The sequence below is a fragment of the Scatophagus argus genome, chromosome 5 (genome assembly GCF_020382885.2).
Source record: "Scatophagus argus isolate fScaArg1 chromosome 5, fScaArg1.pri, whole genome shotgun sequence".
Classification (NCBI taxonomy): Eukaryota; Metazoa; Chordata; class Actinopteri; family Scatophagidae; genus Scatophagus; species Scatophagus argus.
In genome coordinates, this window is record NC_058497.1 from 12,900,616 (window position 1) to 12,917,057 (window position 16,442).

The window sequence follows — 16,442 nt, forward strand, 5'->3', positions numbered from 1 at the left end:
GAACATTATGTTTATATTAAAGAAACAGTCTGCTATGATCCTTGAGAGTACCGTTGAACAAATGCTGTGAGATCTGATGTACTTCCATGTAATGTTTATATATATATATATATATACATAATGTATAGTTCCAGTAAAGACAATAAAAATGAAAAAACAACACTGTCACTGAGTTTTGCTATCTGTTCTTTTTATTTATATTTGATTTATTTTATTATGTGTGTTGTAAATTACCTTAGACGATGCTACTCAGCCAATCAAACCTGCTTTTTGATAAATGTTGTCAATGTCAAGTCATTGAGTAAGATACAGACACACACTGGAGGGGAGATGAGATTACTATGCCACGATAAGTATGAGGGAAATATTATACTTTTTACTCCATTTCATTTATTATCTAACCTTAGTCACAATCGTTTCCAGATTTAGACAAATAATGCACAATAAACAATTAAGAAATACATTAATTATTGAATTAATTATCCCCTTATTAAAACAATGTCAATTTTAATGCATCAGTAATTATAATCCATATTATATTCTACATTATCCTGAAAAGAACCAACACTTTTTATATTTTAAAGTACATTTTGATGGCAATACTTTTGTCCTTTACTGAAGATTTGCAGCCTAACTGTCCTTTGTACACTATTTTATTGCTACTTTCTCTGAAGTAAAGAGAACTTCTTTCACACTTCTTCATAGATCTTTTTCATACTTGTATCATGATTCCTTTTGATTCTTGCCTTAACTCAAATTCCAAAATTCCATTCAGCTGACCAGCTGGTGAAACTGAAAACCACCCAAACTCCTCCAAACTCTGTTTTCTTATTCATGGAGGATCTTTCAAATGAGTTGGAATAACTAAATTAAGATGTAAATTTTGTTTAGTTGCACTCACACTTTCAGTTTTTATCAGCCAGATTCAACTTGAGTGCCTGGTGCTTGTGGAGCGCAAGCACCAGGCACTCAAGTTTAGCTCCTCTGAGGCTTTGTGCTCTTGTTTATCCTCCTGGCTTGTCAGTGGGATGCAGCCTAATTCCTTATTGTTTTGAATGCACTAGCAGTATGAAAACAAGGTTATCACCCAGAGAGCAGAGCTGTTTTTAAGTAGTATTGTTACTTTGGCAGACCTGTGCTGTGGTGTGCAGCCATGTTCAGCCAGCCAGATAAACTAGTGTGTCCTCAGGCACCCCATGAGACAGCCACTGACCTGGCTAATATGGGTGACTGTCCTCTGCGCACACACAGACACAAATGCATTTACGCATACACACACAGAGACTCATACACACCAGCCTGTAGTCTCCAGCATATATCTGACAAGCCCAAATGTATAATATAGTATGATTTAATAAACCAGTGTCTCTTTCGTCTCTTCCTGTTCTCTCTTACCCTCTGCACTCTCTGTACCAGAAACATTTATGATCTCTCCTCAGTGTCTTTGTCCATTGTTTGCTGCGCTCCTATTTTAGTCTTTGGTTAGTGTGCCAGCTCAAGCATGAATCCCATCCCTGGCTTGCAGCCTCAAGTCACTGTCACTGGAACAAGGAAAGATGTTTTATGTAAACAGAAATATAATGTCCTACTTGCCTCTTGAGTGTAACAATTCCCTTAGAAGTTCACCCAGCCTTGAAGGAAAATACCCACTGAGTCATACAGTTTTTTGCTCATGTTGACCGTTTCTGTGCTACTTCAGATGCACCGAGGTCTCTGTTTGACGAGCAAGCAGTGTGTGAGAAGAGTCATTTATATTACATTTCAACTTTCAAACTGGAGCCGGGAGACATCAGGAATCTAGTCTCATGACAGTTTATCAACTTCAAACCTTATGAGAATGTAGCAAACAAGAAACAGATGTAGTAAATAACAACGTTGGCTGACTGATCAATTATAAAATATTAATATCATACATATACACATATAAGCTAAACTTAAATAACAATGTATCTTGTAGCCTGTAAAGTGAGTTTCTTAGTAACTGACTGTTAAAACAGCAACCAACACTTGAATTCTGTTGTATTTGTAATTAGATTTGTAAAATTCATCCCTTAAACTACTATTAAAAATAGAAATCGAGTCAAACATGTAAAATGATGTGAAATACTTCATTACTGCATTTACATCACACATTCACATTAATATGTTTGTGTTTTCCCTCTAATGGCAAATACAGACATTATTTTTCAGTGAGGGGAGACACCAGCAAATTGTACAACTGCATACTGTCTTCATAATTCTCAGCGATAGCAATGATAGGAGGAAGTGACAATCATCATCATCATCACCATCATCATCATCATTGGGATGTCGATAACATGTGATGATGTTGATGTGATGTTTTAGTCCTCATGGTGCTTTCAGTGCTTCCCTTCATTCCAAATTATTTATCACTCATGCAGCCCAAACTCCAAAGCCTGGAGCTCAGTCAGCACAGCTGGGACTAAGGGATGCACACACACATGTGCGCGCACGCACATGCACACACACGTGTGTAAATGAGTTAATAGACATCTGAGGATCTGAGAAATGCATCTTTATCTGAAAAGCTGGCTCTCTGGTTCTTCAAATGAAGATTGCAGAATCTCTGGTGTCTCATTATGCTCATCTATATTTATCTGCAGCCCATGAGAATCTCTGATCCATTCATTAATCACTTCTTTTACTCCCTTTATTATCTACTGCCTCTGTCCCAGGATGGGAAGAAGGGCAAAGATCAGGTTGATCTCTGGACACATGTACAGTTATTATTCTGTTCATTCTAAACATTCCAGTAAGGTTTGAAAACATTAGATAGATTGAGGGTATGCTGACAGGCAGTAAAAATGAAATTATGCATGTATATTACATATACAACATATTTTTCTTATTTGAGTTCTTTGCTACTGTGTGACTAGGATTACTCTCACAGATTTGTCATCATTTAGTAGCAGCTCTTTACATTTGACACAAACGACATGTGAATCTATCTTGTGTAATGTTGACCAAAAATAGGATTCATCCTTAAACCAATGTTTTTCCACTCACAGCTGTCATTAAACATGTTCTCTTGCAGTTTTTGTTGATTAATTCTTTCTTAAACCTAAATTTTCTAAACTTTCCACATGCTAATGAAGCTATTTGCATGGGCTACACTAGTGGTATTAGAGGACAAATGACCTGATGGAGCTTGACTATGACCCTCATTAACACCTCACCCAACACCCTCAGCTCTGGCTGTAATGATGCCTCAGTGGATCTCTATTATTCAGCCTCTGTAATGGCAAACACTTTGCTCCTCTGTCTGCTTTAAGCATGATAGATGTGAATCACCATACAAACACACACACACACACAGGCAGCACACATGAACCAACTTTATTATAATCCGACACAGAAATAGTGGCTTGGCAGCTGAGCAGCTTCTTTGCCTTGTCTGGCAGTCTGAGCCTTCAGATGCACAGCCAAACAAAACAGCATCCCTTTATTCTCTCACTTATTACAGACCTGTGGGTCTCTGGAGCCCTGGGAAAGGAGGATAAAGAGGACCAGTACACAAAGTCCTACTGGTCATCATTGCTGTGAATATTTGGGTCTGTTTGTTTTGGGACTGAACAGGATTAAGGAGTTTTTACTGCCCTGTGAGTGGCTTTGAAGGGTGGGAAATGGAGCCAATCACACCAGCTGAACTGAGGAATGACAGTGGAAAGAGAAACATCAGAGAGGTAAATTTCAGATAATAAATATTCACCAGCTCATTAGAGGAAAGATCACTTATTCTTTTTACCTTTCGGCCAATATACACGGTGGCTAGTGTACTCTTATACTGTCACTATATGATTTATTTTATGTTTGAGGTACTTAAACTTACTATTTTCATTTTCTCCTGCTTTATACTTCAGATTATTACCACAAACATCAATTATGATGTATTACTACAGGTTAAGTAAACATAACTATGAACACAAAACTTTTACTTCAGAGTATTTGTCTAATGTGATACTGCTACTTTACATAAAGAGTACTTCTTTCACCACTGCATCAAACATAATACATACTTTACACACACTTGAGTGGAGTTCAGGTATAGACTTAACTGCAGATGATATAATAGAATATATTCAGCCAAGGAAGTGAGGTTTAGGTTTGTGGTTTGAGCGTGGTCATGTTTGTGCTGATGGCGCCATCAACTGGCTGAAACATGTCAAGACCACAAATGGGCATCTAAAAATCCGTGCATGTAAAACTGAGCACATACTGTGCTTCTCTCTGTCTCGTTCAGGTGGTCCAACCTGTCAGCATGTTTCCTGAGTTGACCAGATGTAACGTGGACCTGGAACACATTCTTGGCATTGTGGGTATTGTGGGCACATTTCTCAACCTGCTGGTGGTGGTGTTAGTGTATCTCTTTACGCCTGTCTGACATGCCTACACACAAACTGGTCATGGATGGACTGATGGTGAAGCTGTTGCCTTTTGATTCGGATGGACAGATACAGTATATAGACGGGACATAAAGTATATAACTGATGGATGAGGTGACAACCAGAGGAAAAGGGTATGAAATTGTGTCGTAATTGAATATAACAGTAACAAGACGAACTTGTTGAATCAGCTGCATTGTTACCGTTGATGATAATTTCAGTCTGAAACTGCCTTCTGTAGATGCCGCAGCAAAATCTACACAACAACAAACCATTATTATTATAATGTAAGTGCTTGTTTTCTGATGGCCTGACACTTTTTTCACATTGTTTGTAGGAATATACGTTTATATAAACATTAAAACAACCAGCAAAAGAAATCTATATAACTGAGTTTCGTTTATTTTACACTTTTAACAAACAAGGAGATGCCTTATAAAATCCAGCAGTCATTTGGATTCTGGATTGTACTGAGTCATATTCATATTTACAGTGAAGTGCAGGACAGGACAAAAATGGATGAACACAGGACAGAGAATCCTGACAGATAAATACACAGATATTGTGTAACTACATATTTAGCCATATGCATAGGAATTCTTTGTCAAGAAAGAGAAAGAGAAAGAAAGAGAGAGAGAGAGAGATTTGTTTCTTTAAGGTACAGGAGTGGTACAATTATTTGGATTACTGATGTTAATGTCTGGCAGTATTTGACAGCTGGTGATGATGTCAATCTTCTCAGACACAGCCTTCAGGTCATCCAGGATTAGCCTGATGCTGTGGGAGGCACTGATGACGGCGCTCTGCGAAGCATTCAGCTGAGCTGTTGCACTCTGTACCTTTAAGAAAAACAATCAGTCAAACAGCTGCAGCTACAAAACTACTGAAATGAAGGCACGTCAAGCACGTCTAATTAGCTGCCATGGGTTGCTCATCGTAAGACTGTTGTTAACATCAAAGGATTTTTTATACTCACAAGACTAAAAAAAAAATGATCTCATGATGCATAACCATTCTGAATGTCTAAAGTTTGCTTAACACTACCATTCCTGTACTGTGCAGCATCAGATTACTTCTCTTATATAAAGTAAAATGCTTGGTGCTTAAATATTCTTATTCAGTTCTACCAGACTGTGCAGTGCACATTTGTATGCCTTATTTATTTATTTGATAAAGTGTCTTGGGTGAAACACATCTGTGTACCTCTTTACTGGCACTGCCATAAACTTGCCGTAGTGTTTGTCTCACATCATTATATAGCCGGCTGTTAGACTCCTGCAGCTTCTGTTGTAAAAGGGTCTCACCTGGAAACAAAATGACATATTGAAATAACTGAGATCTAAACCAAATCGGTCTTCCTCTAGTTCAATGGGTGATACCCCCAAATCGAAGGTCAGCTTACCAACCACCTCTACCCAAAACCACAACTGAAAGCTACTAAGAACAATCTGGTAAATGGACCTTTGAGTGGAGAGTATTATGTCACCGCATTATCAGTGAGATATTTATTAATTATTGTAATTATGTATCCTCCTCACCATATGGTCTACGTGTCGGGCTTGGCTTGTCTTCCACTATCGACTGTATATCAGGATGGTCTCTAACTACTATAAGAGGAGGCAGGTCTCTCCTGAGGATCTGGGAGCTCTCCTGCGTTGAGGCTGGACCCGCCTGCTCCTCCTCCTCACACTCACTGTCCGTTTCGGACGCCTCCCCAGGAACCTGACAGCATCCAAGATCACAGGCAAAACAGACTGTAGATTAATGACAAGAGGTGGAGACATTGGTTGATAACTGTGAGCACGCACTTTACTCTCTCGCTCTCAAGCAAACACACACACACGCTAGCATGCCCGCAAGACAACCTTGGCTCCGACTGCGGTAGTTTGAGGTGCAGGCATTGAAGTTATGTAGACCTCATCATCAGAGTCTGTCTCAGAGGCCTCTCCCTGCACCACTATCTGGTACCTGCTGGACATGACTGCGCCCACGCACGTACGCAAGCAAACAAAAACACACACAAAACGAAAGGTTAGCCCGTTACGTGGTACCTTTAACGTTAGCTACACTGGACCACAGTACCGTTAAGATATAATTTGTCACCGTAGCTAAATAACAGTAAGTGATACTGAGAGCGATTTATTCTCAGGACAGCTTAACGAGAACCAATATTAATATTGATGTTAGCTAAGAGCTAAAAGTTAAAATATATAGTTAACCACCCCAAACTGTCAGACCTTTTTCGGCGTCAAAAACACAAATCACATGAGTAGTACTGAGGAAGTGAGTTGCTTTCCAAAACCAATCCGGACTGAGCTCTGATGTGACGTAAAAAATTACGTTTCATAACACGATTGGGAGGCATGCGCCATATACTCAAGAGGGTATTTGTAATGTAAACCGGCGTAAGCCGAATTTTAACGTAATTTCAAAACGGTTTTTCTATCCAATCTTTGGCAAGAGGTTTATTGGCGCCTACTACTTGAGATTAGTATGTTTTATTACTGGATGTGTGATTTATTTTGCACACTATTGGTCGTTGACGCGCACGCAACACACCAATAGTGCGCTTTCACGTTATTCTACGGGTTTACTAGCGCTAACTCCGCTTATGTGAATCCCGAGGAGCACTCTGACACAAAAATCGAGCCCAACCTAAGACGCAGGCTTATGTTTACGTTGCACAGGCAGCAGTCGTTTAATAGGTACAGTAGATCTATCTATTCATTCTGTGTTTTACTTAGATTAACTGTAAAATATACCACAACTTCATGCATTGCTTTGTCCCAAGATTTTTAAAACTAGGAACTAGTTAAAATTAGTTACCAGTTATCACGGGCTGGACATTGTTGCTAACAAACAACACTTGCTAGCTATCTGTATCTAACTACCCAGCCACCGCTAAGCTGCTGTAGAACAGTATTCATAATTTACGCTAATGTTCCTGTTGATTTTGTCTTAATTATTAATTTGTCTTAATAATTTATTTAAGCTGCAGTTACTTTTGTGTGTTTGTCAGAAATGGCAGACGAGTCTCTGTTTGACTTTCTCCATATGGAGATCGTGTCACATGTTTACAAGGAGCATCAATCCAGTAAAGGAGCGATGGACAACAAGGTGTGTTCAATGAAGGCATCAGTCAATCTACTGACACTTAATATACATAAGAACTTAAAAATCTTATTATAAAGTGTAAGACGCCATACCTGTACCTTAAACTGCTTAAATTTCTACAGGACAGAGCTGTCTGTGTTTCTGTCCTCGAGAGCATGGGCTTCAGGGTGGGACAAGGACTCATTGAGAGGTAGACGAGCCCTATCCCATACTGTATGTGCAACAGTAAATAGTGCGTGGCATACATCTTCACTTATATTAAGTGTCCGTGTTGTTGTTTGCTCTGTCTAGGTTGACCAGGGACTCTCCCAGCTTTAAGGATGAGTTGGATATAATGAAGTTCATCTGTAAAGACTTCTGGACAAAGGTGTTCAGGAGGCAGGTCGACAACCTCAGAACAAACCATCAGGTGAGATAAAAGCAAAGAGTAGCAGCATGGCCTGCTGCCAAAGGGAAATTGAAGGCAAACCACGCTTCTGTTTGTGTGTAGGATGTTGAGCGGGCTTTTGCTCTGCTCCAGTTGTCTCTCCAGGAACTGAGATTTCTGGCTTTGCATGCTCAGTTTCATGTCAGTATTCTTTACAGGCATTTGGATCTGCTTTTAAAATTGTGATTTCATTTGTGATTGATTACTGTTTGTCACATAGGTAGAGAGAGGCTTAGAGTAATTTAATCTTCAGTAAAACTCAGTTAAAGTCATATATTGCTTAAATTGCATTTGAATTATGAGAAACATTATTGGCCTATTAAGAAATGAAAATATACAAAGGCTCATGGTTAAAGCAGTGGTTAAAATTTGTTAACTTGCATTTATTTTCTTCCATAGGGTACTTATGTTCTACAAGACAACAAGTTTTCTCTGCTTACACAACTGTCCAGTGGAAAGCAGTACCTGGATCAGGCTCCCAAGGTTAATATGCGCTCTGTTTCTCTCACACACACACCAAGCTAAATTGCTACTGCTGTCCCATGAGGATCAGCTAGAAATAGGCCCTCAGTGCTTTGTTTTTTGGTTTGCAGTAGGCCTACACAATATGAGTAAAATATGTGATGATGTGCAACATTGTTATATTGCAATATTGCACTTACAACATTACTTGTGATTAATGAACAAATATTGAAGTGTGTATATTAGACCATAAAAAAATAAATAAAAATAAATAAAAAATAAAAAATATGTATATATTTCCAGCAGCTTTTATTGAACCAGTTGCACTTGGATAGCTAACTGAGATAGCTAACCTTGCGGTCACAGACTTAACTCCAGTTTTTCTCAGGGTAGTTGATGACTCGATGGGGCTTTATCTGATTGGCCAAATTGCATAAATCTGTCTGGGCTTATTGACCACTCGAAGTGCTTTGCAGCACAAGCGAACATTCACCACCAATTCACACACTGATGGCAGGAGCCATCTGCTCATCAGTAGTGATAACCATTCACACATCAGGAACAAGTTGGGGTTTAGTAACTTGCACAAGGACACTTGGACATTGGACTTGGAGATCGTCCCACCAGACTTTCAGATTACACTCCGTGTAGTGCGAGTGTGCCACCCATGTATCCAGGGCTCCATCTGATAGGTCAAATGTTTGCATGCTAATGTGTGAATGGTGTGTATAATTGAAATGATTTTTCTTATATATTGCTTTTCAGACAGTCTTTCATAATGTGTTTATCATGCATGTTCACATCACAATGACGATGAAAATGCAATCTGTCGGTGTGCACTTGTATACAGCCACAGAAATCAGACCCTCATTGTAGCGAAGACTAATTTGTGTGTGTGTGTGTCTGTGTTTTTGCTCTCTCAGTACCTCGCTTTTTCATGCGGTGTGGTGAGAGGAGCTCTGTCTAACCTTGGTCTGGACAGCGTGGTAACAGCCGAGGTCTCTGTTATGCCATCCTGTAAGTATTATCCGAATACCAGTCAGTGTTAGAGATACCGTGCTCACTGACTGCCAATGATAACCAGTTTGTTGTCACTCATGTGAGTTATCGCAACATGTTGGTGATTCAAAGATGTTCATGAGGCATCCTTGGATAACATAGTTATTTTTATTTTTATTTTTTTATAAGTTTCGGATGTGCTTACTGAGGTTAACTGTCATCAATTCTGTCTCGCCAGGTAAGTTCCAGGTGGTGATCCAGAAGTTGTGATCTGATCCTCTCTGCTATCCTGTTGTTGATGAACGGGGCCCTGTGGGGTTCTGTTAATCCTAGGAAAGCAGTTCCAGTTCCAAACATTTCCATATCTGTGTCAAACAGGATTAACCAGGTTCTGCTGACAACCCGGTCAGGGTCAGACAGGGTTTACCTTTTACTTGTCTTACTCTGATAGAAAACAAGATTTATTCAATTCTTTTTGCATCTTGTTTTTGACAGGTTATTTTCTCATTTGAGCAAAATAATGTACCATGTTCTCAACTTGAGTTTTCACTCAACAAGCGAAGGCCTAGCCCTGACTGATTCCTCTTGACTGAGCTTTGAAAAGAAATTGACTGTCATTGGCTGTGAACACAATAACGTGAATGTACAGTAAATCACATGGTAATGTAATATGTCTTTGTAATGTGATGCACTGTTGAGTCTCTAGACTGGCTGAGTGCTTATTAAGAAATAATTGAAAATGTTAAAAAAAATCAGCAGAATTTAGGATGAGACCTCATTTTGGATGGTATTTCAGAACTGCCGTAAGATCTCTTTTAGCATTCATCCAGATGATGGCTAGTAAAACTTTGAAACACGCAGCAGATTCATTATTCACCACTTGTTTCACTGAGCAGCTGCAACCAGCTCCTGGTGCTTCACTCTGCCTTGTAGCAGGTTGCCTTTAGGAGCTGTGTGTTTCATGTATGCTGGTGGTCATTTTAAATTTCAGTTCATTTTAGGCAGAATGCAAATCTGGGATGAATCGCTGGTACAGAAAATTATGTTACATTATTCAATCTGTCAGCAGGTTTAAGGCCTACCTTTTCTACAAATTTGAAAGTGTAATGACATCAAGTTAGTGAGTCACTCTGTTTCTGTGTCACATTTCAGAGTTGACGGCTCAAACTGGGTTTACAGGCTGTTATTTTTTGTACCAAGATGTACATTTTTTTGTCCTTTCTACAACATTGATATATATAGTCTTTTATTTTCTCAGTATATAGTAGTGACTGAATCGTGCTATAAATCTTTGGAATCATCTCAAATGGATTTGTTTCTATATTTGTTAATGACACCCCTGCTTTGCTTAAAGATCCCCCCTTACATATGAGTTCCACAGCAGCTTAAAAATGTACAGCCATAAGTATGTGTATTTTGTTTTATTTATTTTATTTTCTCTCAATGGAGTAATAATGTCATGACAAGAGCACCACAAAAACAATGCCTGTTGTTTTTCAAAAGAAAAGACACCACACTGAACACAATTCACCTCACTGGTAGATGCTGTTGCCTCTTTGAGCCACGAGGGGGACATAAAGCTCTTATTATTATTCTAATCTATGGTGCTCCACCAGTTTGCCAGTTTACAATTTTGAGAGGTTATGTTCAGTATCTCCTTTATTGTTCTATCTTGTTCTCACAAATTTCTTTTTTTTTTTTTTCAATCACTCCCAGGGTTTGTCTGGGGAGAACAGAGAACCCATAGTTCAGCAAACTTGGATTTACAGTGCACTGAAAAACACCCCTTGTGTATTTATTCATATTATGCAACAGCTTTTATTTTTGTCTCTGCTCTAATAAAGTACCTCTGACAGTGTTCCAGTATTCCACTGCCATCTGTGTAATAGTTTTACAGAATAAAGGTCATTACTGGGCACTTTATCCATTTAATGTGCTCCAAACTGCTGTCTGGATGCTGCTTTCCTCATTGGTGCTCACTACTGTGACTACCCGCGTGCCTTTATACATGACATAATGGATATCATGATGAAAGAACCAACTGATGGGGACAATGAAGTTTAGGCAAGTGCGCGGTAAAACCTCACATCCTTTGTAGTTAAAAAATTGCAGGTGATATATGGACAGATATGGAAACCATATCCAAAGTTTGGCTGAAGTAACTGCAATGATATATAACTGAAAGTGCTGTTTTCAATTTCAATTTAAAGGTTTTCACTTGTTCAAAATAGGAATGAAGTATGTGCTGATTGCTTTATTCCTCTGTGCTATAGTGTTACCATATCTGTTTAGAAGCTTTTCTCCAACAGTGAAAAAAAATGTTAGTGCACAAACTCCACCATAAAGCATGAATAGTTGCTTCTTTAAAGTAGTGGGGGGGGGGAGGGATTGAATTGTACTTTAATGTAAGAGGCACTGCACCAGTTTTACACAAGAAGAATTTACTTGTCATCAGGAGGTCCAGTTGGCTTGTGAAAGCAGATGCGAAATGGTTGTGTGGCTCTCAAGGGAGTATTTTAAAGTCTAAGAAAAGAACGCTGGTGATGTAATCAGTTATTTTGGCTTGGGTTTTGAGACAACAGATACATATATATATATATTTTTTTACAATCACTCCCCACTACAAAGTGGCATCATGGAGTCAGGGAGGAGAACAAGGTTGTAATATAAGTTTCTGCTGGTTATGTAACAGGAAATGTTGGAACCTGTGTTTTTGGAGCTTGACCCACGCTAGAAGATAAAACTAAAGATATAGTATCTCTGCTTCTGCTGCATTTAGTGTTGATAATTCTTCTTTTAAAAATCTATCTCTTGCATGTCCCCAAACTTCTACTTATTAACCCCGTTAATATATTCTTAACTCCTTTGTCTAAAATGTTGGGTTAGCACTTGAACTGAGTTATGTCCTTATTCTGTGAGGGGGCCCTCGAGACAAGTGTTCTTGAATGAGCTTAAGAGTTCAAGAAAAGTTAAATAAGTTCCCCGGTTATAAGTAGACTGCCACTCTGCCCCTGCTGATCCGCACAGCGCATCAGAGGTTCAGAAAGGTCGGTTTGTTGCTGGAACATCTGTAGAACTGGAGAAATGCTGCAAAGAGGAGGAAACAGTAAGGAAAACAGAATTAGGTGTCTACATAAATGTGCAGCGCCTGACAATATTCTTTGGCCCATTTGTGGAAACCCATTGAACACTTTACCGAAATCCTCTTTGGAAAGGAGTAACAAAAATCAGAAGGAGGGATTTGAGAGAAATCCCCCCCCCCACCCACCAGGGGGGATTGTGGAAAAGTCGGTGGAGGAGGAGAGGGTGAGAGTGAGAGAGTGGGCAAGAAGAAAATGAGACTGAGCGAATGAAGAGCCTCTACAGCAGGCTGGAAGGAAATGAATTACAGACAGAAGTTTGTTAGAGGTGAATAGCACGGAGCAACAGTGTAGGAAAAGTTTCTTGTATCTGCACATCACGTCTCAGTCAGGGAATCTGGAGCTCTTGGGACAGTGAAAACGAGGAATGTTGAGTTCAGCAACAGCTGTTCTGTGCTGTGCTCCTCTTCCTTCTCCTCCACCCTGCATCACAATATCACCAATATGCTCACAAAGAGGGATGGTGAGTGAAGGGAGGGAGGAGGAGTGTGTGTGTGTGTGTGGGGGGGGGGGTTTGCGGGTGTATTCAGGAGCGAGATGAAAGAAAGGCGGTGTTGGGGGTGTGCAAGTAAAACCAGCATTCTTCATTCTCTTAAATTGATGACTTGCTAAAATTGAGTAGCTTGTAGCGTGAGAAGTAGACAGGGACGTGGGTTAGGCTTTGAGAAATCAGTTCATTCAGTTTACCACTTCAGTTCAAGTTTAGTCAGAAACAAACCGACACAGTTCTTATCATGTAAGACTCAAACATGTTTATAGTAATGAAATCACTGAGCAGACTCAGCTAGAGTTAACATTTGTAGTTAGCTAACTAGTAACCAGCAGAGCCAAGTTAACTCCTAGCTAACTTCTGTTGTGTTAGCTTGTGTTAAGTAAGTCAAAAAATCAGTTAGCCAACAAAGTTATAAGCAAACATTGACATTTGACCAGTACTGATCATTTTCACCCCTAATTTCATTTACTTGGAATTTACTTTCATTCCAAACTTAACTGCAGAATAAGCCTAGGAATAAAACAAAGCATCTAGTCTCGCTGTCAGAAGAGATGGGCTTATTTTCCTCAGAGCGTGCTAACAAACCTGCAGATGACGGAGTTGCTGTATTTAGCAGCTTGTATAATCTCATAAGATGCCGCCCACTTTCATCCTCTCAAATTGTCCCACATCTTTCTTTTTTTTTTTCATATCTTCTTTTTCACAGCTTCTTTCCTGCCCCCACCATCACCTTTTTTCCTCTCTGCCTACTCATTCAGCTTCCTCCACTCATGCATAGTAAGAGAGTGAGTCTCTGTCTCACACAAACACAAACTTTGTCTCTTGGGGCCATATGTTGACCCATGGTGGACCTGAATACAGCCATCTGCCTGCCTTTCCAATGTCCTACAGGGCAAGAGTGTGGGAGAATGTCTGTCAGATACAATACGACACACACACATACAGAGAAACCATAGGGGCGCGCGCACGCACACACACACACGCCTTTAACCCCTTCACGGCCACTAATCACTCCCCAGACAGCCAGCCCATCTCATGTTAACAGTGACAAGATAATAGCTCTTGTGTGTGTGTGTGTGCATGAAAGAGATTCCTAAAGGGTTAACCACGATCTTTCTTTGGCTCGGCTTTTTCTTCTTCTTCTTCTTTTTGGGACATTGTGAATGGTGGAAAACAACTTCTTATTATCGTCATATCTTTGATGATGAAGAAATCATTTCTATTAGTCTTCACTAAGGTAATTAAAGTACCTCAGGTCACATTTGACTGTTTCCCATTTTCATCTTTACATTTATGATGAGTAAATGTCCCTGAATGTGGCATGAAATACAGTTTGATTTAATCAGGACCATTTATGCTGTGTGATTTGATCTGCTACTAGAACATCCCGTCTCCACAAACACCTGTTGTTCACCACAGCTACAGCAGAATAAACTGCTACACAGCTGCTACGCAGAGTGTAGAAATTGGAGAGGTGAGGGGATGTAATTGAAGGAAAGGAGAGGAACAAAGTGAGGAAGGAAGGATGGAATCAGTGGAGTCAGTGAGGGAGAAGGGAAATGGGTGGGAGCCCAGAATTGGTTAGATTAAACCCCAAACAAAAGACTTCTTATCTCCACATGAAATCTTAATAGCATGACTTCACACACCCACCCACACACACACACACACACACACACCAATGTCTTGCTATCCTACAGCAGACAGGTCATAGCAGAAGTGACTTAAAAACACTTGCTTGAATCAAAGTTTTCAAACATAAAATGCCTTTTTAGCAGAAAATGCAGTTTCAAAAAACTGTTTTTGTTTCATTTTCTTAATTTGTACAGGTTACTGTTTTACATTCAGAAAAATCTGCTGAGTGCCTTCCAGTAAGAATAAAAAAAAGCTGAGACCTGTGTATCAATCAGCAACAGTGGTCTATAAGCACATTCTTCAAGCTTAGCCGCACCACATAGTAACGGTATGATTCATTTCCTGATCCACAGGTGCAGTTTCACCAATTAATTGTCAACTCTCATTCTAGCCTCTTAAAATAAGTTAATATTAAAGACAGTAAAGGAGTTATTGGAAGATTTGTATACATATTTTCCCTCAGTATACTTTTAATGATTTCTTCCTAGCCTAGCTGTCTAGTGAAAACCATGTCCCATTATGATTTTTTTCCAAGTTTTTCAATCCTCTTCACATAATAAAAAACTGCTATTATTTATTTTAAAAATAAGTCGAACTATCATAAAGCTTAAGGTTTTAATGACGGCAATTATTGTCCTCGTCATCTAGTTTCAATGTTGCTTCCCAGGAACCATCACCATCTTATCACTAAGTCTACGCTTAATCAGAGTGAGGTGAACTCATAGTTGATCGTCACGTTTGACGTAGTGTGTACATAGTTAACCTCAACAGTGCAGGGCCACTGGGGAAATGTGATCTACAATGAAAACCATAAATGACAGTTCACTGGTTTCCTGCTTGCTTCCTTCCTTTCTGCAACTTGCATCTAAAGCATCACAAACGTGTCACTGTTGCAAATGTTTTACAGCCAGGATAAAACTTACAACTATGCAGAAAGTTCAAGGAAACTTACAAGAGTACCATATCTTCTGCAATGATGCATCATTTCTGAGCAGATGTGTCAAACATGTCTGTATAGATTACCTGTAGAGTATTAAGTGAAAACCTGAGAGGGTGATCAAGCACAACAGTCAGTTTAAAAAAAACAACAACTTTATTTCCAGTACAAAAAAAGAAAAAAACAAAAAAAAACCCAAATATATTAAACTTGATACAAGCATTAACAACTCAAAGTCCTCTATAAATATGTTAAAATAAATTAAAGAAATTAATTTACTAAAGATTATCACCTTTAACGCTAAACGGGCCTCAAACAAGCTGATGAAAAGGCAATTTTAAATAGACCAGTAACAGCACAGTGTCTGTTCTCCTAACCAACTACACAAAACAGCCAAGTAAAATTTCTCTAACACTAAGCATACATACCCTAACCCTACAGAACGGTGGATCTAGCTCAGTAAGGCAACAGACCTGGGTGCACAGTTCACATACATGTGACCAGGGCGGTACACATACATAACAATACAAAAACCATAACAGGAAGAGTTAATACTGAATGAGGGGAGATGAAATATGGTGAGTGGAGTGAGTCACACTAGTATCACCAGTGTTGGGGTAACAAAAAAAAATCCCACTCCTGGGAATGTTTGTGATCCTCTAACATACATATTAGCACTACAGAAATTTTTTTTAGGAAACACACCAGATTTAAAACAGGACTTCCATGACAAATTCACATGACTAGTTTAAATAATCTGATGGCTGCAATGCCTACTGTTTGTGCCAACACGTATCAAACTCACTAAAGTTCTTATATCCTGTCTTATATC

At 39.2% G+C, this 16,442-nt stretch overlaps 2 protein-coding genes across 6 annotated transcripts; one reads left to right on the forward strand and one right to left on the reverse strand.

Moving 5' to 3' along the window:
- Positions 1–4,783: 4,783 nt before the first annotated feature.
- bloc1s3 (biogenesis of lysosomal organelles complex-1, subunit 3) lies at positions 4,784–6,759 on the reverse strand. 3 transcript variants are annotated; one of them, XM_046389150.1, is made up of 5 exons: positions 6,641–6,759; positions 6,269–6,384; positions 5,942–6,125; positions 5,652–5,707; positions 4,784–5,242 (listed from the first exon to the last, which is right to left on the reverse strand). In XM_046389150.1, exons 2-5 carry the CDS (start codon positions 6,380–6,382, stop codon positions 5,057–5,059), a joined length of 540 nt encoding a protein of 179 aa, XP_046245106.1. In that variant the 5' UTR covers positions 6,383–6,384; positions 6,641–6,759; the 3' UTR covers positions 4,784–5,056. The 3 variants fall into 3 exon arrangements, with proteins under 3 accessions (XP_046245106.1, XP_046245103.1, XP_046245104.1); XM_046389147.1 differs by having other exon boundaries at positions 5,607–5,707; XM_046389148.1 differs by lacking the exon at positions 6,641–6,759 and having other exon boundaries at positions 5,607–5,707; positions 6,269–6,634.
- Positions 6,156–11,348, forward strand: trappc6bl (trafficking protein particle complex subunit 6B, like). 3 transcript variants are annotated; one of them, XM_046389152.1, is made up of 7 exons: positions 6,156–6,199; positions 7,423–7,520; positions 7,640–7,707; positions 7,809–7,926; positions 8,344–8,427; positions 9,330–9,423; positions 9,644–11,348. In XM_046389152.1, the coding sequence occupies exons 2-7, from the start codon at positions 7,425–7,427 to the stop codon at positions 9,673–9,675; spliced, it is 492 nt and encodes a 163-aa protein (XP_046245108.1). In that variant the 5' UTR covers positions 6,156–6,199; positions 7,423–7,424; the 3' UTR covers positions 9,676–11,348. The 3 variants fall into 3 exon arrangements, with proteins under 3 accessions (XP_046245108.1, XP_046245109.1, XP_046245107.1); XM_046389153.1 differs by lacking the exon at positions 6,156–6,199 and adding an exon at positions 6,870–6,894; XM_046389151.1 differs by lacking the exon at positions 6,156–6,199 and adding an exon at positions 6,932–7,108.
- Positions 11,349–16,442: the final 5,094 nt, after the last annotated feature.

What these genes read in the sequence shown, in the direction of transcription:
- bloc1s3 (XM_046389147.1), bottom strand. Translation starts at nt 6,382, where the DNA reads ATGTCCAGCAGGTACCAGATAGTGGTGCAGGGAGAGGCCTCTGAGACA. An exon ending in CTACCGCAGTCGGAGCCAAG is followed by an intron (nt 6,126 to 6,268) that starts GTTGTCTTGCGG and finishes GGATGCTGTCAG; the next exon opens with GTTCCTGGGGAGGCGTCCGA. An exon ending in ATGGCAGTGCCAGTAAAGAG is followed by an intron (nt 5,243 to 5,606) that starts GTACACAGATGT and finishes TTTTTCTTAAAG; the next exon opens with GTACAGAGTGCAACAGCTCA.
- trappc6bl (XM_046389152.1), top strand. Translation starts at nt 7,425, where the DNA reads ATGGCAGACGAGTCTCTGTTTGACTTTCTCCATATGGAGATCGTGTCA. An exon ending in GGACAAGGACTCATTGAGAG is followed by an intron (nt 7,708 to 7,808) that starts GTAGACGAGCCC and finishes TGCTCTGTCTAG; the next exon opens with GTTGACCAGGGACTCTCCCA. An exon ending in ACCTGGATCAGGCTCCCAAG is followed by an intron (nt 8,428 to 9,329) that starts GTTAATATGCGC and finishes TTGCTCTCTCAG; the next exon opens with TACCTCGCTTTTTCATGCGG.